At 45.6% G+C, this 24,528-nt stretch overlaps 1 protein-coding gene across 10 annotated transcripts in view; it reads left to right on the top strand.

Moving 5' to 3' along the window:
* TNC (tenascin C) overlaps positions 1-24,528 on the top strand; it is a 92,940-nt gene that overhangs the window by 21,609 nt on the left and 46,803 nt on the right. For all 10 annotated transcript variants that reach the window (XM_082697038.1, XM_082697046.1, XM_082697045.1 and 7 more), the window contains exons 2-10: positions 6,768-7,341; positions 10,069-11,478; positions 12,763-13,026; positions 14,039-14,154; positions 14,842-14,998; positions 18,856-19,125; positions 20,342-20,527; positions 20,792-20,881; positions 22,513-22,776. In XM_082697038.1, the coding sequence (XP_082553164.1) occupies positions 6,885-7,341; positions 10,069-11,478; positions 12,763-13,026; positions 14,039-14,154; positions 14,842-14,998; positions 18,856-19,125; positions 20,342-20,527; positions 20,792-20,881; positions 22,513-22,776 (3,214 nt within the window). In that variant the 5' untranslated portion in view covers positions 6,768-6,884. The remainder of the gene's footprint in view (positions 1-6,767; positions 7,342-10,068; positions 11,479-12,762; positions 13,027-14,038; positions 14,155-14,841; positions 14,999-18,855; positions 19,126-20,341; positions 20,528-20,791; positions 20,882-22,512; positions 22,777-24,528) is intronic.

Below are 24,528 nucleotides of genomic sequence, written 5' to 3'. Positions count from 1 at the left end.
ATGTCTTTGACCCCTGAGTAGAACTAACCTTCAGTTGTCCATCCACGTGACCCCCACCTCTGCCTCTAGCAGGAAGCCACAAAAGGACATGTTTGTCATCTTCTTTATTCTCCACATCAGCCATGGGCTCCAAGTCCCTTGCCTTTTCTCTGTTCCCTTTCTAGACTTCCACAGGCTTTGAATTCTACCCACATGCTACAATTGTATCCATCCACTTTCCGAAACTGCCACCCATCAGTTCAGGCCCATCCCAGATGGCACATCTCTCAACATGTTTTTCTTAAGCCCCTCAAAAGAATGCGGCCTCCTTCCACTTCAGACATACATAGACTTGGGTTGACCAGTCTCTGTTATTACCTGTTACATTGTTATTATAATCATGATGTATCTCCCCGATTCTCCCATCTCTTCTAGATGCAAAGTTTCCTTTCTGGTCCATTCTCTATTTGACCAGTGTTACTATTGCTTCTGTTATTATTAGCCACCATATATAAACCACGTGCTGTATGCCACGTGCCATGCTAGTAGCTTAACATATATCTCACTTCACTCCATTCTCCTGAAACACCATGAAATAGATGTAGAAATAGCCATGTAGGGGAGTCCAGGCAAGTGGGACTCAAGGGGTGAACCCATGGCCACAAGAAGCAGCTACTAAGTGGAAAAGCTGGATTCTAACATAGGTCTATTTCTTTCCAAAGATCAGGCTCTTTCTCTCACACCCAGCTACTTTATCAACAGAATGGTTTATATTGCTAAAGGGAAGGGACTGAGTCCTCTCAAAAACTCTGGAGCCAAGTAGTATATGGGTCAACAGAAAGAGAGCCATAAGTTATCTCTGACAGGTTCTACCAGCTTCCAAGAGAAGGGTGAGGCCAAGCAGGAAAAGATGTTAGGCAAACCCAGAGTGGTCCTGGAGTAGCTTATCCCTCTGCTATGATTTGAGGAGAAGAAACTCATAGAGAACTTGGGGCTCTGAAGTATGAAGAAAGAGAGAAAGTGAGAGAAAGAGAAGTGAAGGAGGGAAGATGGGTGGGAGGGAGGAGGGAAAGAAGGAAGGAGAGAGAAAATATTTCCTATCCCAAGAGTAGGATGGGGAGCAGGGTTCGGGAAGGATGCAGGTCTGGGGCAAGATGGATGTACCTTCAGATTTGAGGAGGACAATAGCCATAAAGACCATTTCTTACCTGTACCTGGATTATGTTTGGACATGTAAGGTCCAAAAACGTAACAGAAATTATACTGCACATACATATTTTCTAATGTTTCGCTGAGTTACCATACAGACACCATCTTCTTACATGAGTCTCCTGCTATATGTACCTGAGGTACTCCCCCATTTTCACAAGATAGGACATGAAGCAACATCATACAGATTCTCTCTGACCTCTCTGAACTTCAGTTTCCTTGTCTGGACCATGGATTTAATATCACTAAACAGTCCTCTCAACCAATCCTGCTCGGTAGAATTTCCTGCCATAATGGAACTGTTCTTTGGCTGCATTAATGTTCTAGTCACTGGCTGTGTGCCACTCTAAAACACTTGAACTGTGAATATTACAACTAACGATGGAGATTTTCATTATATTTAACTTTAATTCATTTTCATTTTAACAACTGCTCGTGCTGCTGGCTGCCATATTGGACACTACAGCTCTAGACCAGTGCATTCAAAGTTTTCTGCCTCTTCTTGAACCTTCTATCTCATGGAGGAATGTTTATGGTATTTTTTTTTCTCTTGATACTAATTATGTTTTGGGAAATCCATAGGAAAGGAGGGATCTAAAGAATCTCAAAAAAAAAAAAAAAAAAGCACAGCAGTTCATTTGGATCTAAAAATTACTTTTGATAAAGATACAAAGCAGAGTCCGCTCTGCACTACTTTTCTGCACCCAGAATATATGCTGAGACAGGATAAAGAGCAGGGCAACATGCAAAGCTTGGAAATAGCCCCTTTGTCCTAAGCGTGTAACCCCAGCAGTCTATGTGTTGAGCCAATGCAAAACTGTGTCTCTTCCTGCTGTTCTCTTTTACAAACACTGATACTCAACTAGATCCTTTAATCTTATCATAAAATATAGGTAGACCTCGATCTGGATCTACATCCATATCTTCAAAAGTGTATTTGTCTGGGAACGAAAGAGGAGTCTCTACTTCACTTTATCTTTTATCTTTGCTTTAAAAACAGATCTGTATATGCCAAGGTAGATTTCAAGAGTTGGGAGAAAGAAAATTCTAGAAAAAATACTAATTGAAGGTCATACTTTTCACTACAAAACCTTCCCTTTGATGAGCTCCCACTGCTGACAAAGGCCCTGCCATCCCTGCTACCCACATTGTCTCCTGCACTTTTCACAACAATCTTCTGAGAACCCTTGTATCACATTTTAATGATGATGTGACTCTGGCTTAGGAGATAGCATTTTACCCAAGAAAAAGAAAGTTGAACAGTGACTCAAACCCAAGACAGTGTGTCTACAGAAGTTGTGTTCTTCAACACAAGTCTACATTCCAGTGCCTTGGGTGGTGCTGTGTTCTCAAAGAAGCTCTTTCTATTGGAGAGTTCCAAGTAGAAAAATATTTCTTCTGTTGTGCTGAAATTTGCCTTCTTGTAACCATCCCTCCTCCCCACCCCAACATAAACATGCATTGGCCCTTGTTCTGTCCTTTGAGGACATAAGGGACTAGCCAGATCCCAGTTCCCTAGAATTTATACGTGGTCATCCTGTCCCTCTCAACCCTGGCTTTTTCAAATAAAGGCTAAACACACACAATCCACACTCGTTCCTCCTGCAAGATAGTTTCCAGACCTTCCATTGCCTGGTCTCTTCCTATAAAGATAAGAATCTGCTTGTGTTTTTTAAAAGTCTCTATAGGATAAGTTGTTCATTCTGAAATTTTAAAAGCCCTACTGTCAGAACATGACCCTTCACGTCTAACCTAAATTATCACAACTACAGTCTAAAGTAATTATCCTTAAGTCTATCCTCAAGGGAGACATTAACCAGCCAGTTGTCTGCATGAGAATATTTTACATTTTTAAAGGTTATTATTTGCTCCCTATCTTTTTCCTCTCTGGTGTAAATATTTCCAGTACTAGAAAATTTATCTTCATAAGGTTTACCTCCTCCCCCATCAGCAGTTTCTACAGGGCCTCTTTCATCTAAATCCAGGTTGCTACAGAGTTTAAGACAGGACTCAGTGCAGAGGTCAAGCTCAAGCTTAAGCAAAGGAAAAGCTATTGAGCTGGACTCACGGCTACGTTTTGTTCTTAGGAATAGAACAAAACAGTAGTTTCTTTAAAAAAAAGGTTTTTTTTAAGATTTTATTTATTTATTTGACAGAGAGAACACAAGCAGGGAAAGCTACAGGCAGGCGGAGGGAGAGGGAGAAACAGGCTCCACACTGAGCAGGAAGCCCATTCAGGGCTCATCCCAGGATCCCGGGATCAGGACCCAAGCAAGGCTTAACCGACTAAGCCACCCAGGTGCCCCAGCAGCTCCTTTTAAATATGTGCCTACTATGGACCTGTCACCATGCTGGATGCTTTCTGGACAAATTTCTAATCCATAATTCCCTTTGGAAAGACTTCCACTCACATTTTACAAATAAGGTCATGGTGAGAGAGAAGTCCCTTGTCAAAGTCACAGAGCTAGTGAGTGGCATTGAACCCAGGTGTGTCTAATTTTTAAGCCAAGGCACTTTCCTCCACACCAAAGATGTAATGGGTCTTTTCCAAAGTACAAAAAATATCCACCTGCCCTCAGACCACTGTGAGCCAATGCAAAATACAAAACCCTCAAGAATCACATTTCCTTCCTCCAAACAATGCAGCATTTGGCTGTGCCAGTGTAAGTCTCTGACATACGACAGTGAAAAATCCTCACTCAACCCATACTCTGGTCATTATTACCCTAGACTCATTGCCTCAGAGTCTCAACCAGCAGCTTTAATGGCCTTTTTAGATGGAAATTTAAGTCATTTAGCAACACAACAAAAGTGTTGGATGAAAGTCCAAAAGCATTTCAAGGTTGGCCCATGGCCCTTCCTCATAAAAAAAAAAAAAAAAAAAAAAGAAGAAGAAGAAGAAAGAAAGAGAAAACTAAGAATTGTTGGGAAGAAAGTGGTGGAAGGAAGGACTTTGTGGAAGGCAAAGAGAGTTGAAGTGATTGCAATAGAGTGTGCAATTAATGAATATTCGTCCAGTAAACAAATAAGATGGGTTATGCTGGCTTAAAAGAAAAGAACTTGCCAAGTTTCTCTTCTTCATAATAATTTTTTTCAATGGGCTGGCCTACATCGGAGATCCACACATTCTTATTTAGGAAACTAATTTGAATAAGAAAGCATACTCAAAAGAAGTGTTTGTTTCCTTTTCGTTGTTGTTGTTGCTGTTGTTTGGGGGGTTTGTTTATTTTTGCATGGATAGATGGTAAAAATCTCAATTATGAATATAATTAGGGCGTAATGGAGATGTGTGGGTAGGAATTGATTAAATGCACAGCCAGTGCTTTCTAGTCCCCAGACCTGTGCTCAGTCCTACTGTTTCAGTTTTCCCTACCATCACCCTGCTCCAGATTTCACAAAGACTTCCTGTTGTCCTGCAGGAGGCAATCACGTGGAATCATGTTGATACATTCTATCATTGGGATAAGATCTTTCTGGAGGAAAAAAAATAAGTTGGAGGACCTCTGTAGAATAAGCATTCCAAATACTGCATCTAATTGACATACATGGTCATCTCTGAAGAAGCAAGTGTAAGAATAACATGGGCATAGAAAAATGCCAATTTGCAAAGTGACCAATTAAAAACCAAATACATCTCAACTATTTTCTTGAACTATATTCAGGAGTATTTTCCAATTAAATAGGAGAATGAATGTATATGTATATATGTATATGTATATGTATATGTATATGTATATGTATATGTATATGTACATATCATTCCCACATGCATCCAGAGCATACTTAGGTCAATTTATAACCATCTAAGGTTTAGCCATGTCTTCCTATCCACTCAAGAATTTCCCAACCACCTTTGACAACAGCCCTTGCTCCGGCTACCTTGCTTGTCCATACAGATAAATAGTCATAAGACAGAAGAAGATAAGAAGAATAAGACAATTTAGCAAAGTTAGGAACTGCCTCTCAATGACATAATCTCCTCCATACTCTGTTGGTATCTTATCCTCTCTCTTTTTAAGGCTTAGTTTAGATTCTATCCTTTCCAACTACCATTCTTCGACAATTCTTTTCATTTGTTTCACACTCCCTAAGCAGTAGTACCCTATACCACAAAATCAGTCATTTGCATTCCTTCCTACTTTGTTCCTTAAGTATTAAATGTGTGATTCCCTTTTATTTATAATTCTAATGTTAAGACCTCTGAGGGTAGCCACTTGGTCTTGTTTATTTCTACCTCCACAAAACTCTGACTATTGTGGAAAACACAATATGTTTATTAGTCTGTTCAGGCTATTATAGAAACATAACACAGACCATTATTTTGGCTTAAACAACAAAAATTTATTTTCTTACATATTCTACAGGATAACAGTTCCAATTCAAGGTGCTGGAAAATTCAGTCTGGTGAGGCCTCTCTTCTTGGCTTGCAGATGGCTGCCTTCTCAGTCTGTCCTCACTCGACCTCTCCTGTGTGCACAGAGAGAAAGAAAGAGGGAGAGGGGGAGTTCTGTCACATTGGTGATCCTCCTCTTCTAAGGACACTAGCACTAACAGATTAGGGACGTACCCTTATGACTTCTTTCAAACTTAATTACCTCTCTACAGACCCTATCACCAAATATAGTCCCATGAGAAGTTCAGGCTTCATTCAGTATATGAATTTGGGGAAAGGAGAGAACAGGATTTAGTCCATAACACTCAGTGAGAATAGTGTAAGTACTTGCAGATTGGAGAAGACATCAGAGACTCATGGACATTCTTTCTGAGCCATCTCCTGCCCTCAATCATAGTTTGGACAACTGCTTTAGAAACATTCTATCAGGTTCTCCAAAACACCTGACTTTTTAAGGTTTTAGAAATAGATCAAGGAGAAGAGAAATTGAGGGTCAAAAGGGCTGTTCCCATGGTGACATAACAATTAAGAAGCAGTGGGCTGGAATTAAAACTCGCCTTGCCTTCTAGCATGTTCATTGTTTGAACCTCTGCCTCCCAGGGTGGAGGGGAACCAGCAGATGCTGCTCTGCTAAATTGGGACTGGAGGACAAATAATAAGAGGCAGGAAATACTGAACATCTACTGTGATTATGGCCTCTTGGCACTACAATGACTCTTTCAGTAGGCTCATTGAGGAAAGATTGAAAGGATTCGTAAATCTATGAAAGATTTCTACTTATCATATTGTTGCTTATATCATTATTTTAACTCTGACATTAGCCACTCACTGCACAGAAAGAGAAATAGGACAAAAGTTACATGACTTACCCAAAGGCACAGAGCTAGAGCTGAGATCCAAATCCAGGTCTGGTCTATACCGTTCCAAAGTTTTGCCCTTTTCTCTATTCCTTGCCATCTCCCCTATTTCCAGAAGCTGAAAAGTAAGTGAAAATCATTCCTTCAAGACAGCAATATTCTTCTAAAGGCCAGTTTGTATCAACACTATAGGCAATACTGGAGGAGTATCAGGAAAACTTCCAACGCAGGAGATAGAACATCAAAATTCACTCGGAATGACAATATTCAATAGAGTCAATTAGCAATGGATACTAACAAGCTTGTTGTTTTCCCTCATTTCCTTGTAGAAGAGAATTCCTTTGAGAAGATCAGGAACCCACTCCTCTGGATTCTCCTCTCTGCCTGAGACTGAGACAGCCTAGGAGCGAAAGCACAAAAACCCCCTAGCCAAACCCACCTCCACCATGGGGGCCATGACCCGGCTGTTGGCGGGCATCCTCCTAGCCTTGTTCACCCTCACAGCTGAAGGTGGGGTCCTGAAGAAAGTCATCCGGCACAAGCGACAAAGCGGGGTCAATGTCACTCTGCCAGAGGAACAGCAGCCGGTAGTGTTTAACCACGTCTACAACATCAAGCTGCCTGTCGGTTCCCAGTGCTCAGTGGATCTGGAATCAGCCAGTGGGGAGAAGGACCTAGCCCCACCATCAGAGCCCACTGAGAGCTTCCAGGAGCACACGGTCGACGGGGAAAACCAGATCGTCTTCACACACCGCATCAACATCCCCCGCCGAGCCTGCGGTTGCGCGGCGGCTCCCGACGTCAAGGAGCTTCTGAACAGACTGGAGGAGCTGGAGACCCTGGTGTCTTCCCTGCGGGAGCAGTGCACCATGGGAGCCGGCTGCTGTCTCCAGCCTGCTGAAGGTACACCCAGCCCCTCGCCGTCCGTCCACAAGGGAGAAATGATGAGCACAGCCAGCTCCCTCACTTTGTTTCCAAAAAAGGTTCCCTGGGGAACTGGCCTCACAAAGTGTTCATTGAAAAGAGATTTTATGGTCAAATAAATGTGGAGAAAGTAGCCCTCTCTGTTCTGCTCTTAGAGAGTCTGGTTAACAAATGTTTCTCAGAGGAGTTTCTAGACCTCTGAGAAGTCTTGCGTGGAAAAACCTTGTTATATTTTAATGACCAGTTTCCAACATTCATTTAACTATGAAATCTACACATTCTGTACCCCAAAACCTAAGAATATATTATGAAATTCCTGACCAAAGATCACTCTCTGAAAAGTGCCGATATGGCCCCATCACCTCATTGTCCAGGCAGAAAAACCAAGGCGCAGAGGGAGGGTGGGATTTTCAGGCCTGCCACAAGTGATCAAGTTAGGGCTTGAACTCACAAAGACACAGTCCTGCCTGTGGTGGTACAAAGTCTGGGAACCGGAAAAAATGTTCCAGTTTAATGGCAGCAACAACCATCATCACAGTATGCATTGAGCCCTCTCTTATGCATCAGGCACTGTAATTCATTACCTCATTAAACCCTTCCTAGAACTCTTTGAGATAACGTTTAATACTCCCATTCTACAGATCTAACAGCTGAAACTCAAAGTTAACTAACTGGCATAAAATGACACCAGAGTAATAAGAAAAACAAGTTCTGAGTGCAACTGTGGTCTCCAGAGCTCACGCCCCCATCCCCCCCCCCCCATAATAGCCTGTATCCGGTTCTTCCTTTTCTCTGGGATTTTGCCATTTTAGAATTGTCTTCATCTTCACAGCCTAGACTTGACAGGGCTACAGGAATTTTGGCAGCTTTAAATCAGAGCTGAACACCTTTATTTCTGCCACCCCCCCCCAAAAAAAAAATGAGAAAGCACTTTGATAAGTTATTTCAAGAGTAGACCTAATCACCCTAAGTGGAGAGGACTATAGGACATACTCTTGGTTTCCAAGATGGGTAAGTTTCCTTTAGGCACAAATGACTTTATCTTCCACTTCCATCAACTCCCTGGCAAAATGCAGATGGAAGTTACATAATAGGATTAATGCTAAAGAATGGGTTGAAATAATTGTTGAATGCAGTGCTGTCCGGGAGAAATATAACATGAACCAGATAGTCTTAATTTTTCCAGTAGTCACATTAAAAAAATGAAAAAGAAACAGGTGAAAATAGTTCTAATGAAAGTAGTTTTACTTAGTATAGCCATATTATCCACTTTTCAGCATGGGATCAATACAAAACTTATTAACGGGTGTTTTATATTCCTTTCTTTAAACTAAGCCTTTGAAATGCCATATGTATTTGACATTTATACCAAATCTCAATCCAGAGTAGCCACCATCCAATTGTTTAATAGCTACTGTGTCTCATGGCTGCCATACATGAAAACATATGATTCTCACCTTTTGAACTCATTTTTCTTTTTTTTTAAGATTTTATTTATTTATTTAACAGAAAGAGAGATCACAAGTAGGCAGAGAGGCAGGCAGAGAGAGAAGGGGAAGCTGACTCCCCACTGAGCAGAGACCCTGATGCGGGGCTTGATCCCAGGACCCCAGGATCAAGACCTGAGCTGAAGGCAGAGGCTTTAACCCACTGAGCCACCCAGGTGCCCCTCAAACTCATTGTTTTCATTGCCTTCTTCCCTGCTGTTAGGAAGGAGCTAAAACATATTAATACAACTGTATTTGGGTGCAGAGAAAATGGAGCGAGCTTTGTTTCTTCTCCCTGGCTCCATGGAGACTACGCCGGCCACTCCTGCAAGCTGAGCCAAGACACGAGGCAGACTTCAAAGAGTTGGAGGCATGTCAGCCCTGACCATGTCTTCCTCAGATTCACCCACCACTGCAGCCTTTCGGATGGGAAGAAAAAGCTAGACACACATGAGCATTGTGGAGGCAGAGCCACATTAGAAGCTGTACCGACAGAATTAGAAAGCCATTCCTAGGCTGCCTCATTTCAGTAATGGAAAATCAGAAAGTTCAGTCACATAAATCAACATAGTGACTTGAGTCAACCCAAAAAACTCTGCAAGAGAAGATCACAATGAGAACAACAGTAGGTCTGTAATGTCCTCACTTAACCCTGATACACCCCAGGGAAGCAGGCTGTTGGTCCCATTGACTGATGAAGAAACTGATATCCAGAGCATCTAACTCGCTTTCCAAATGCAGCACCGCTATGGAGCCAGAATCAGAATTGAGTTCAGTTCAACAAATATTTCTTGGGTGAAACAATTATTCTCTTATGTGCCTGACCTTGACTAGGTGCAGGAGAAATTACATAGCCCAGCCTAATACATTCCACGAGGCAGTGATCTATAATCACCAGGGTCATGGGTATATTTGAAAATTCGATAAAAACTACAGATCCCCTCCCCGAGGGTGGAAAACACACGCACACACACACACACATAAGTACACAGTCTTTCCCCAGGAGCCCCGGTTTCAGAAAGTACAGGTGAAGAATTCACGCCTCCTCTAAGGGGATGTCAGTTCCCTCTGATTTCACACCTGAAGCGACTAGTTTTCAAGCTAGATGGGACCTGAGGGTGCCACCATCTTCTGGCTGTGTTGGAATCGGGGTCCCGTGGTGGTAACAGAGTAAGCCACTGCTTGTGCTCAGCTGCGGGCCTCTGTTCTCTGGTTGCAGGCCGCCTGGACACGAGACCCTTCTGCAGCGGCCGAGGAAACTTCAGCGCGGAAGGCTGCGGCTGTGTGTGCGAGCCTGGATGGAAGGGCCCCAACTGCTCGGAGCCCGAATGTCCTGGCAATTGTCACCTGCGCGGCCAGTGCGTGGATGGACAGTGCGTGTGCGACGAGGGCTTCACGGGGGAGGACTGCAGCCAGCCGGCCTGCCCCGGTGACTGCAACGACCAGGGCAAGTGCGTGGGCGGGGTCTGCGTGTGTTTCGAAGGCTACGCGGGGGCCGACTGCAGCCGGGAGCTGTGCCCGGTGGCGTGCAGCGAGGAGCACGGCCTCTGCGTGGACGGCCGCTGCGTGTGCCAGGACGGCTTCGCGGGCGACGACTGCAACGAGCCGCTCTGCCTCAACAACTGCCACGGCCGAGGGCGGTGCGTGGAGAACGAGTGCGTGTGCGACGAGGGCTTCACGGGGGAGGACTGCAGCGAGCTCATCTGCCCCAACGACTGCTTTGACCGCGGCCGCTGCGTCAACGGCACCTGCTACTGCGAGCAGGGCTTCACGGGCGAGGACTGCGGCCAGCTCAGCTGCCCGAACGCCTGCACCGGCCACGGCCGCTGCGAGCAGGGCCAGTGCGTGTGCGACCCGGGCTTCGCCGGGCCTGACTGCAGCGAGAAGAGGTGTCCCGCCGACTGCAACCAGCACGGCCGCTGCGTGGACGGCCAGTGTGAGTGTGACGCCGGCTTCACGGGAGCGGACTGCGGTGAGCTCCAGTGTCCCAATGGCTGCAGCGGTCACGGCCGCTGCGTCAACGGGCAGTGCGTGTGCGACGAGGGCCACACCGGGGAGGACTGTGGCCAGCTGCGGTGCCCCAACGACTGTCACAGCCGGGGCCGCTGCGTCCGGGGCAAGTGCGTGTGCGAGCCGGGCTTCCAGGGCTACGACTGCAGCGACATGAGCTGCCCCAACGACTGCCACCAGCACGGCCGCTGCGTGAACGGCATGTGTGTCTGCGACGACGGCTACACCGGGGAAGACTGCCGGGACCTGCGCTGCCCCCGGGACTGTAGCAGCCGCGGCCGCTGCGTGGAGGGGCGCTGCGAGTGTGAGCACGGCTTCACCGGCCCTGACTGCGCAGATCTCGCGTGCCCCGACGACTGCCACGGCCAAGGCCGCTGTGTGAACGGGCAGTGCGTGTGCCACGAGGGTTTCATGGGCGCCACGTGCCAGGAGCGGAGGTGTCCCGGCGACTGCCACGGCCGCGGCCGCTGCGAGGATGGGCAGTGCGTCTGCCAGGAGGGCTTCGCGGGCCCCGACTGCGGGCGGCGCTCTTGCCCCAATGACTGCAGCGGCTGGGGCCAGTGCGTGGAGGGCCGCTGCATCTGCAGCGAGGGCTACTCCGGGGACGACTGCTCCGAGGGTGAGTCCCGGCGCTGAGCCACCTGCTGTTGGTTCGGAAGCGGCGCCGGTGCGGGGTGAAGAGCTATGTGTCCTGTTACACCTGCGCCCATGCCCGGGAGCACACACACACCATTGCAGGGGCCCGCGTTACTCACCTGTCACAGGGCTGCCTATTAGAAGGCTCGGAGGCTCATAGAATTTTCCCAAACACTCTTATCTGGTACATTCTAGAACTGTTATTTGAGTCTACCTATCTAGTCTACACGGAGTGTAACACCCAGTGCCCTGTGGGGAGGTAGATGAAATGAAAACAGCCTTGTTGCCAAATATGAACCTTCTCATCTACTCCCCACTGACACTGAGCCAAAAATAACCTAAATCCCTCTATTTGGATGAGAGCAAAAATTCAGCTCAATTGAATGGACAGTGAGATTACATAAAACTGTTCTACATGCACACTCAGCTAGTGAGTAAATGCTAATTAATCACTTGCGAGGTAGACCCATCTCTTAACTCCTTTTTTATGCCTGTCTTCAATCCCAAGGATTATAAGCTCCTTCTAGGAGTGCCATCCTGACAGCACAAGGCACGGTATACAGTAAGAGCTCAATAAACCCGGCTTGAGTGAAAATACAACAAAGAATGATAATGCTTGTGTTCACTGAGGGTCTTCTTTGCACTCCTATTAGCCACCCAGACTATACTTGTTGTAACAGAGAATTTCTGTCCCAATTAAAGGTATCATTGATATGAATAAATAAATGTGTTTAATGGGCCCAAGGCAGGGAAGCCTGGTTGGAAAGAACACCAGGCTGGCAGGGAGGAGGTGTGAGTTCCCAATTTGCTGAGAGAAGCAAAGTTGGGCCAGTCCCTCTGCTTCACTCATACCTAGAAAATGAAAGAATTGGACCAAAGGAGCCCCAGAAACCCTTCCTGCGCTAAAGATGAATGACCTCAAGTTCAGAGCAGAGAGCCAAGCTCAGGCTGCATGTGCCCATGCCAACGGCCCTAATCTGAACTAAGGTCCAGAGAGTAGAGAAGTTGGAAGGGTCAGATCACAAAGAAACCTGAAGGACAGCCTGCAGACCCAGCACTGTAGCCTGAAAGTCACCAAAGGTTTTCAAAATGAATTACAGCAGGAGGCTCTTGGTGAGGATTTCATATTAGGAAATGGAAGCTGGACATTGGGGCTCAGTGATTGGCAGTGGAAGGGACAAGTGAAGGCAAACACACCTAGAGAGAGAATCTATAGAGGACCGTACTGACACTACCTGACCCAGCTATCTTTTTGCCTTCCTGCCAGTGTCCCCTCCTAAAGACCTCATCGTGACAGAAGTGACTGAAGAGACTGTAAACCTGGCCTGGGACAACGAGATGCGGGTCACGGAGTACCTGGTCATGTACACGCCCACCCACGAGGACGGCCTGGAAATGCAGTTCCGCGTGCCCGGGGACCAGACATCCACCACTATCCGGGAGCTGGAGCCAGGCGTGGAGTACTTTATCCGCGTCTTCGCCATCCTGGAAAACAAAAAGAGCATTCCCGTCAGCGCCAGGGTGGCCACGTGTGAGTTCGCAGAACCCACCCCCACCTCCAAGCCCCAGCAGCGTCTGCGGCCCTTGTCTTGCCCAGTGCATGACCCACCCCCAAAAGTCACCGCTTCCCCTTCATGCCCGAAGCAGCAGAGCTATCCTTTCATCATTGCACAGATTAAGACCCTGGGATCCAGTTAAGCCCACTGAATTTTTTTTTTTTTAAAAAAACCCCTTGCCTACCAATTCATTTGTCTCATGATAACCCTAGGAGATCAGGACAATTATTAACCCTTTCTATAGATGAGAAAACTGAGACTAAATGTTCACCATCTCCTCCCAAATCAGACTCTTTATAAATGGCAGAGATGGGATTTAAACCCTGGAAGTCTGGTTGCAGGTTTATGCCCTTACCCATTCTATTCTACTGTTTCCTTTCTATGGAGCTCACTGTTCACATATTAAAAAAAAAAAAAAAATAGGGTTCAAGTTCTTCCTTTAAGAATCCAACATCAGTATAATTCCCTTCATACCTAAAAAGAAATGCTAGAAATTGGTCCTTATTTTTGCTAACTATAACATTGACTGCCACATATTGAAATGTGCTGTGTGCCAGGAACCATGCCCAGTGGTCCACATGCAACGTATCACTCAGTCCTCAAAAGAACAGGCCCACTTACCTCTTCCTCCCAAATGAAGAAGGTGAGGCTTAGAGCACTTTCTGCAATTCGCCCCTTCGCGCACAACTTGTAATGCAGAGCCTAGATTTGAGCCCAAGTTTCTTGCATTCCAAACCCTGGGTTCATATGGCTTCACCATATTAAATTGCCAGGATTTAATCCTATGGTGGGTCCTAATGCTAATTGTCACGCTGCCTCACAGTAAACAGCATCCCACAAGTAGTCAGGAATAGAATCCAGCTCTGACAGGGGTGGGGCACCCACCGGTGGGGTTCAGGGAAATCACCGCTTTGTCCACTGCCAACCCCACCACCACCACCACCACCGCCAACATTCAGCCATCCTTCCCTCTGCTCTTCCTGACAGACCTGCCTGCGCCTGAAGGCCTAAAGTTCAAGTCCATCAAAGAGACATCTGTGGAAGTGGAGTGGGATCCTCTGGACATTGCTTTTGAAACGTGGGAGATCATCTTTCGGAATATGGTAAGGGGCACAGAGGAGCGGGCATATTTGACCTCGAGGATCAGAAAGATCATCTGGGAGCTCTACGGACTTTTTATATCAACGTTATTGCCTTCACTTCTGGTGGGAGACAGGGGTGTGCTTACTTAGTCCCTGCATGTCTGCAAATACATTCTAAGTGATTTTTAAGAAGTCAGTAAGCATAGCTCTGAGGGCTGTGAGCTCAAACAGATGCTGAGCTGTCCCCTTGCTCCTTATAGTCTGGAAAACATCTACTCAGAAGAGAATAAATAAGCTCTGTCTCCAGATGCCCCTCCGCATATCTGACCTGCAGTATCCCTTCTCTCTGGGAAGTGGGTCCTGAGTCTGAGCCCAGGCTCTGGCACTAACCAGCCATTGGGACAGCCCCACAACTTCTCTGTTGCTCGCTTCCCAGACTGTCAAAAGAAGGATTGAATCTGTGGCTCTGGACTGCTTTGGCTCTCACATTCTGGCACTTGATTTGAGTGTCCAAGGAGTGAGTACAGAGGTTTACAAGAGGCAGAAGCCAACTCGAGAGGCGTCCTTATCCTCCGTGCATCCTGTGCCACGCTGATCTGCTGGCTAGGGAGAGCTCAGCAAAGGAGTGGATGCTGAAGGAGTGAGCCACAGAGGAGAAGAGGCTGGAACCTTCTTTAGGTCTTACCAAGACTCTCTCCTGTCTTTCAGAATAAAGAAGATGAGGGAGAGATCACCAAAAGCCTGAGGAGGCCAGAGACCACATACCGGCAGACGGGCCTAGCTCCCGGGCAAGAATATGAGATCTCTCTGCACATCGTGAAAAACAATACGCGAGGCCCGGGCCTGAAGAGGGTGACCACCACCCGTGAGTATCACCTTTCATAGCACGGACCCTGTGATAAAGCTGACCATGCCCCACATTGCCTCCTCTGGATAACATTCCCTCTTACAGAGCTTCTGCATCAACTAGGTTTTGCTATGTAAAGAACAAGCCCCAAACTTAAGTGGTTTGAAACAACACATTGCTGATTTGGGGTTGGGCTCAGCTGGTCAATTCTGTTTTGGAGTGGGCTTGTTTCTGCATCTGTGTGGGCTAGGGGCTGGTTGGCCTTGAGTGGCCTCTGTAGGCCAACCTGGGCCTGCTCACACAGCAGCTGAGCCCTGTTTCACTTCGTCAAAGCACATCTCAAGGCCATTCCAGATGTAAGGAGCGGGAAACAGATCCATCCCTTGATGAAAGGAGCCTCAGAGTGACATATCAAGGCAGGCACAGGTACAGGAGGATCAGTAAGAGAGACCATTATAAATAACCTACCACATCATCTAATCTGAAACACCGGTCTTGGGAAAGAGGTTGGGCAAGTATTATTGTTATTTTTTTTCAAGAGTAGAAACTAAGGCTTAGGGCTTCAAAATCAGTTTAACAAATGCCACATGGTGAACACTTGGGGGCCACCACAGGGTCAAAATTGTCAGTGAGGGTCAGTTTTATAACTCTCACCCCCTTTTCCACTGGCACTGATGAGGCGCTGGTCTACGTAGAATGTTTATCCCGTATCTCCAGTAGGAACACACGTTAAATGTCACTCAATAATAAAGATTTCAGAACTTGGAGGTAGAATAGAATTTGGTACTACTAGATCCTTTGGTGAGGAAGAAAAAGAAAATCTGGATTTGGAGTTGTTCTACCAAGAAGCCAAATGTTGAACACCAATAAATAAATAAATAAAATTATTTTGCATCACCATTTGGGAAACCTCACCATCTTCTTCGAGATAGCATCTGTACCAACTGTTTAAGGGATTGATTCTTTTTGGCAGGAGGTTGTTGGAAAATTTAAACCTGCTGACTAATGACAAGAAAGAACATCTTGCATTTAAATATTTGCACACTTTGCCTCACTCAGAGCCAACCCCTAGATTGTCTCCTCTATAGACAAGTGTTTTCCATCATTCTGACACCATCCCTCTGTGGTAGGTAGAGAGCAGGTATCGACAGGAAAAAATCATTAGATCACCAGAAAGGCGTAGAAAAGATCCAGCAAATGCTTACCTGCTGTAGAGAGGGCACACCAAAACTCCAAAACACATTTATCTGCCCCTCGCTTTTTAATTTACTTCTGGGGATTAACTGCTTTATTCTTCTTGCAGGACAAACATCTGAACACCTAAATTCCCTAGTCTCACATAAATATCAGCACTGAGGGGCAGATATTTCCGTGTTCATTTCACTGCTGGCTGAACTTTATCCAGGTTTAAAGGACCTCAAAGTTTGGGTGACAAAGCATTTTTGGCTTCTTCGCACTGGTATCTGTATAAGGCTGTATTACAACCATTTTTGGCACCTAGACGCTTTTGAGAGACGTTCATATTTAAAGGAGCAAGCGTATGGGCTTTGGACCCAAACAGACCTGAATGTGAATTCCAGCTTCGAGGCTCACACTACCTTGCGAAGTTCTACTTCTTGAAGCCTATGACCGGCCATCAGGAACATGGGTTTATAGTGTCCTTGCAGGGTTGTCAGGAGAGTTAAGACATGCAAGACAGAGCGCTGGGCTTGGCATGTAGTAAACCACAGCAGTACTAGGTCCCTCTGTTCAAGGATCCAAATCTGGGAGATGCGGGGGTGATCAGTGAGCTCGACTCAATCCTGACTTCTTACGAAAGGGCTGCTAAGGACAGGAGCAGGTGTGGTCGGGGTGCTTGCTAACACCCGTAAGAACACGGGACAGGCAGCTTCACTGTTGAATTGTAACTTTGCTTTCATTGTGCATTCTCTGGGTTCATTGTCTGTAGGCTGAGACTGATGGATGAAGGCTTAGAATTCAAAAGATAGACTCTGCAGGTTTCTCCTAGTCAGATAGGACTTATTCTTCCTCGTTCCCTATATAACACTGAAATTCCTTTCATTGGAAAGGAACTTTCCTAATTGTTTCCTAAACCAGTGCTAAAAACACAAACGTAGCTCTTTTTAAATTGAAGAAACAAGGAAATTTTGACTGGATGCCTTCATATTTTAATTTTAGGCATTTGCCAAATTCTCAGTCAGTTTTAATGTTTGCATTAAAATTATTTGTGTAATTAGAAAAAGAGAATTCAGAAATAAAGGACAAAGTCCAACACTATGCTGGGGATGAAAAGGAGGTCAAAGACCCACTTTCCAAATAAATGAATTTAGACCCTATCTACGTTGAATAATACATAAACTAGAAAAATATGTTACAGAACAGTGAAAAAAGTGTGTTAGGATTCTCTTATTTATTTATTTTTTTGGATTCTCTTATTTTTTTTTTTCCTCTTATTTTTAATTGTGCTAAGACCACTTAGAATGTGATTTGCTCTCTTGGTGAGTAGCATTCCCTCCGGTCCCTTTGTTGTTGGGCACATCCCTAGAACTTCCCCGTCTTACATAAACTGAACCTTTGTACTTGCTGAGGAGGGTGTATGTGCTCACCTGATTACAAGGGTCAAAGAGGAATCTCGTTAGGAAGTGACAGGTTAAGTGGAGTTTTGAGGGAGGACTAAGAGGTTTTTCGAGGAGGAGGGGTGATCTCAGGAAGAACAAGTGCAGAGGCCAGGAGGGGAGAAACCGCATGCCGCACCTGCTGTCACAACACAACACACACGCACGTGAGAGCACAAGGCTGGGTGGGACAGGAGGAGTCTGAGGTGAAGGCACAAAGATGGTGAGGCTTGGGACGAGCCATGGCTTTCTGCCCGAATTCTTTCCTCACAAGTAACTCTCCATACCCGGGTAAGCCAGGGGTGACCTCCCGTTTGAGCTCCATAATTCTGATCAGCCATTCAGGGATTTTTGCTTATTTAAAAAGCCAGAGAGACTAAATGAATGTTTTTTTGTTTTTTTATTTTTTTTAATTTAAATTTAAATTCAATTAACCTGCTTACAGTACATCGATAGTTTCAGATGTAAATTAATGTTTTTTTAACTGAAAAAGGCCCTAAGCTTGTTTCTTTTTTTTTTTTTTTAAGATTATTTATTTATTTATTTGACAGAGAGATTACATGTAGGCAGAGAGGCAGGCAGAGAGAGAGGAGGAAGTAGGCTCCCTGCTGAGCAGAGAACCCGATGTGGGACTCGATCCCAGGACTCTGGGATCATGACCTGAGCTGAAGGTAGCGGCTAAAACCACTGAGCCACCCAGGCGCCCTCTTTTTTTTTTTTTTAAGATTTTATTTATTTATTTATTTGACAGAGAGAAATCACAAGCAGGCAGAGAGGCAGGCAGAGAGAGAGAGAGAGGGAGGGAAGCAGCCTCCCTGCTGAGCAGAGAGCCTGATGCGGGACTCGATCCCAGGACCCTGAGATCATGACCTGAGCCGAAGGCAACGGCTTAACCCACTGAGCCACCCAGGTGCCCCCCTAAGCTCGTTTCTTAACTCATGAGCATGGTAATGATAATAGTAACAGGGCAACGACCACTTATCATGTGACTGCCATGCTCCAGGCTCTGCGCTCAGTGCTTTGCAAATATTATCTCCTTTCCTGTTCAAAATAACAACAAGCCCTGCAAGGTAGTTGTCATCCTGCCTATCTAGAGTTTGTCAAATGGGAAATGAAGACTCAGAAAGACAAAAGAAGGTAGAATGGTTAGTAGACACTGATCCGTCCATGCATGGAGCTGGACGGCTGCAAACCCCTCTCTGCTCAGCCCATGGCGCCGGCCCCAGTCTCTGAAACCACTCTGCTGTCTGCCTGTCACAGGTTTGGATGCCCCCAGCCAGATCGAGGTGAAAGATGTGACGGACACCACAGCCCTGATCACTTGGTTCAAGCCTCTGGCCGAGATCGATGGCATTGAGCTCTCCTACGGGATCAAAGATGTGCCTGGCGACCGCACCACCATTGATCTCACCCAGGATGAGAACCAGTACTCCATCGGTAACCTGAAGCCGGACACCGAGTATGAGGTGTCCCTCATCTCCCGCAGAGGTGACATGTCCAGCAACCCGGCCAAGGAGACCTTCACAACAGGTAGTGGGCCTTCTCCGGTGAACAGCCAGAAGGGAAAGAAGGGTTGTGAGACATCCATCCCACTCCGCTGGGGTCCTTCCAGGCTCCTCGGACAGTGGAAATGGAAATAGACAGTAGGAAGGGAAATTTCATTCCTTTAAATATTTATTTTAAAATATTGTAGCAATTGATCAACTTTTTCAAGGAAAAAAAAAACTCTATCCAAATAACTTTCTAAAACACACACACACACACACACACACAAAAGCATACTGGGAAAGTGCTGGTCTGACAATCTCAGGTAAAAGAAGTTCTGATTAAAATAAAATTCATGTAAATATTTCCATAATAAAACACAGTTTATGGAAAGCATGAATAACAAAGATGCCTCTGGCATTCCTTTTTTTTAAAAGATTTTATTATTTGAGAGAGAGAGCATGAGTGAGGGTAGGGGCAGAGGGAGAGGAGAGAGGAAACCCAGAAGCCGACTCCCAGCTGAGCATGGAGCCCAACATGTGGTTTCATCCAGTCCCTTGAGATCATGACCCGAGCTGAAAACGGAGACATACTGACTGAGCCAGCCAGTCACCCCTGTGGCATTTTCTTAGATGTCCCAACAGATCCATCAATCATTGAGCCAATAAATATTTTTTCAAAGCTCAGTAACTTATGAATTATTAGAAATACAGCGATGGGCACGGCATACCAGTTCTTACACTCATTCAAACTTACCTTATTCGTAAGTTTCTGTGTATTTTTCTCTTTTTTTAAGATTTATTTATTTGGCAGACAGAGATCACAAGTTAGGCAGAGAGGCAGGCAGAGAGAGAGGAAAGGAAGCAGGCTCCCTGCTGAGCAGAGAACCTGATGTGGGGTTCAATCCCAGGACCCTGGGATCATGACCTGAGCTGAAGGCAGAGCCTTTAATCCACTGAGCCACCCAGGCGCCTCTCTGTGTAGTTTTTTTAAGCATAAAATCTGAGGAGCATGAAAATGACTAGAGTATCACACACATTAATAACGGGAAAAGGTAAACAAATAAATAAAATAAAATAAGGGCAAAAGAGGTGCCTGAGATGCAGTATTTGTTAGATCTGTACGTCGGGTACTGAGTTGAGGGGGTGTTGCCATTTTTTCTCCAGGGGCATGCGTTTCATGTCTTAGCTTGAATTTTCAGACTCCCACTCTCCTAGCACCTGGCATTTTCAATGCAAATGTCCCTTCCTCTTCCAAACAGGCCTGGATGCTCCTAGGAATCTCCGTCGCGTCTCCCAGACGGACAACAGCATCACCCTAGAATGGAAGAACGGCAAGGCGGCTCCTGACAGTTACAGAATTAAGTATGCACCCATCTCGGGAGGTGACCACGCCGAGGTCGAAGTCCCACGGAGCCAGCAAGCCACCACCAAAGCCACGCTCATAGGTGAGCTCTGCCTCCCCGACCCAGCCCACCCACACACCGGGTTGGGAGGGGTGGGGCATGTCCCCATTTTGCAGCCCCCCACAGAGAGAAAGAAGTGCAGTCCCAGCAGTTCTCTCACTTGGACTTCAGCGAGACAGGCTGTAGAACATACCAGACACTGAGAGATCATAGGGTCCAGTGACAGACAGCTCAGGACTGTCTTCATGATCCTCGGAAAGTCTTCCCAGTTTGGGGCTAAATATCCACCTGCACATTCTCCCTTAGGTTTGAGGCCAGGAACTGAATATGGGATTGGAGTGTCTGCTGTGAAGGCTGACAAGGAGAGCGACCCAGCCACCATCAATGCGGCCACAGGTAAGACAGTCGTTGGTCCCCACCACCTCCGGGCTGGCGCTGGCAGACGCGCTGGGGCCCAGGAGGCAGAAAACCTATTTGGAAAGAAACAGTAGATGCACAGAGGAGAAAGCAGCCCCTAGGATCATCTATCCCAGATGTCCAATTCAAAAGTAACATAACCACACCGCATCTTAATGATCCTAAAGGGGAATGAGATTTTTTTTTTTTTATGAGAAATTGGAACCAGATTTTATAAGAAACCTGCCAACTTTTTTTAAAGTTCATAATCAGTTCTTTTTCTTTCTTCTTCTTCTTTTTTTTTTTTTTTAAATAAACCACAGTCTGATCAAAACACATCTGGGAGGTTTTTTTTTTTTTTAGGAAACACCTGACTTTTATAGTATACCCTTGTCCTACAGACAGTAAGTAGCAGGAACATAGTTTCAGACAGACTGTGCTCTTACTTTCATCCTGAAGCTCCAGGCTCTGGCAGAGGGTGATGAGGAAGGAGCTGTATGATTTGAAGCCATTGACTCTTTGCTCAAGTTTCCCCCACCCCTGGAAAATTTGTTAAAAGAAAACTTTTCCCTCTAGTTCTCCACCAGCCTCCTCCATCCTCCCCCCAGTCACTGTGAAGAAAATGGGTCTGGTGTGCAAAGGGGATGAAGGTCATGCCTCATGGAGCTTCCCCATTATGCAGGACCCAGTGCTGATCACTTGCACAAACACACTTTTTTTTAAAGATTTTATTTATGTATTTGACACAGAGAGAGATCACAAGTAGGCAGAGTGGCAGGGAGAGGGAGAAGCAGTCTCCCCAGTGAGCAGGGAGCTCGATGCAGGCTTCTATCCCAGGACCTTGGGATCATGACCTGAGTGGAAGGTAGTTGCTTAACTGACTGAGCCACCCAGGTGCCCCACACACTCTTTTTTATCTTTTTCTTTGGAGGTAATTGTCAATTCACATGCTGTTGTGAGAAATGATACAGAGAGATTCCCCCAGTTTCCCCCAATGGTTGACAATTGTGTAATCATTGAACAATATCACAACCAGGAAACTGACATTGACACAATCTATCAGCTTTATTTATATTTCACCGGACAGTACATGCAGCTCATTTTTGTAGGTGGGTGTACTTAGCCCTACACAGTTTTATCCTGAGCAGCTTTTTTCATCCATCGGTATGGTTAAGACACAGAATAGTTCCATCACTAGGGTCGTTTTTTGTCCCCTTTTTTTTATAGCCACGGGCAACTCCTTCCCTCCCTCCCCCTCTCCCTAGCCCTGGGCAATCCCCAGTCTTCATCTCTGTGCTGTTGTTATTTCAAGAATGCCACATAGAAGGAATCATACAGATTCCTGCAGAGAGGCTTTTTCACTCCATGTAATTCTCTCAAGGTCCGAGGTCTATTCAAATTGATCCTTGTGTCAACAGTCAGTTCTTTTTAGATGCTTTTAACTGAGTAGTATTTCATGGTATGGACATATACCACTATATCCCTTTTAATCTTCCAAAACATGAAAACAGACCCAGATGAGGAAGTTGCCTGCAGCCACACAGCCCCTGTAGGGCAGAGCTGGGATGCTGAGCCCAAAGCAGTCCTGCCTCCCAGCCTAAGGCCTGGACATCTCTCTGCTTTCCTCCCAGACATGGACGCACCCAGGGACCTGCGCGTTTCTGAAACCACAGAGACCAACCTGACCCTGCTCTGGAGGAGGCCTTTAGCCAAATTTGACCATTACCGCCTCAACTATAGCCTGCCCTCTGGCCAGCCGGTGGACGTGAAGCTTCCTAGAGACACCACGTCCTATGTCCTGAGAGGCCTGGAACCCGGGAAGGAATACAGCATCCTCCTCATCGCCGAGAAGGGCAGACAGAAGAGCAAACCCGCACGAGTAAAGGCATCCACAGGTGAGGTCAGCCTCTGAGCTCTCTCCAGACCCTCTGCTGATTCTGAGGTTTGCAGACCCAGAAGTCAGCCTGTCTCCCCAGGGGAAAACACACAACTTTCTCTACATAGTGCTTTGAAGGAGCTACTTAAATCTCTTTTCCTCTGTCAACTGATTCAACGAAGTCTTCTTGCTCGGAAATCACTATCATTTTTTAAGATATTTCTTCCTAGGAGAACTTAAGGAATCGGGGTTTGTGTTTGTCTTGGGCTTTTTTAAATTTTATTTTATTTTGTGCATTTTACAGAGTTTTTTAAACCGCTTATTTTTTTTTTCCCTTTCTTTAGCCTAACAATTAATTTACTTCTCACTTTATTTTTTTCAAGATGACCAAGGTGTTGGTAATAATTTTTGGTTTTTTTCCCACTTAATGTTTTTTATGTTTATTTATTTATTTATTTATTTATTAGTAATTTCTACACCTAACGTGGGGCTCAAACTCATGATCCCAAAATCCGGAGTCACGTGTTCTACCGACTGAGGCAGTCAAGCACCCATCCCACTGAATGTCTTTATTTCAGGTCTTCTGCTTCCTTCCAAGGTTACCTGAAATGTTGCGTCTGATCCTTGGAGGCTAGCACAGTGTCCTCCTCATTTTCTCTTTTCTCCTAGTCTCTACGAGGCAAACTTCTTTTTTCCATGACAGCTAAATCCTGAAGTGCGGTGTTCCTTCTAGCCCAATATCCTGTTCCTGGTACCTGCTGCCATAGTTCCTCAGTGGCTAAGTGGAAAAAAAAAATCAGGAAAAAAAATCCATTCTTCTGGTATGAAAAATATGTGCACGGAATTGTGACCCCAAACTATTTAAGAGGTATAGGTGGAAAATGTTAATTCTTCAGGGCTTGACAAGGAATGTCTTTAGTCTCAATTTAGTCTTTATTGAGAAAACCCACTCAATACATTGTAGTGTGCTGATATCTGAGGGGAAAGTGAGTCATGTACTTAGCATTGTTATTTTCACTCATGTGCTCCTGCTCACTGTCTGTGGGGTGAAATTAGACAGTGGGAATATTAGATTGAACACCATCAAGGAAAGGGGGTGATTGGGAGAATCAGGGTCAGCTGGAGAAAGTGTCACAGCCAAGATGTTAGTCCAACTCAATCTCTATAAGCAGAAAAGAGGTCATAATGATGGGCAAATCTGGAAATGGCCTTGAAGAGTCTTCATCATTTATGAGTACCTTCCCTTGCAAATAACAGAGAACTCAAAAAACAGTTACTTAAGCAAAATGGAAGTTGGTTTTTCATAAGGTAAATCTGAAGCTAGGTGGTTCAGGTCTTGGGTAATAGTGCCAAGTTATCAGTGACTTGGTCTCCTTCTCTTTTTCTGTTCCACCATTCTTAGTCCTCAGCTCCATTCCCAAAGTCACCTCCATGTCACAATATGGCTGCCACAGTATAGCCTTCACATCTAGGCAGCCTGAAGGAGGAAGAACCAAAACCAAGGAGTACCTCCTAGATGAGTCTTTCTGGAAACTTCACCATTAACTACTACTCATATTTCATGGGCTACTCCACGCTATAAGCAAGTCTAGGAAAAGTAGTCTTCTGGCTCAGCTTGTTGCTGCCCACATAAAATTGTCATTGTTTATCAGAGAGAGAGAAAAGGGATATTTGGTAGACAAAGAGCAGCCTCTTCACAGAATCTCAAGTGAGCTCAAGTGGTCACTTCTGTTGACTTTGCACTGCTTCCCACCCAGCTATGATCATCAAG

Source organism: Mustela nivalis, assembly GCF_964662115.1.
Source record: "Mustela nivalis genome assembly, chromosome: 13".
NCBI lineage: Eukaryota > Metazoa > Chordata > Mammalia > Carnivora > Mustelidae > Mustela > Mustela nivalis.
This window is presented reverse-complemented; position numbering and strand designations above follow the sequence as displayed.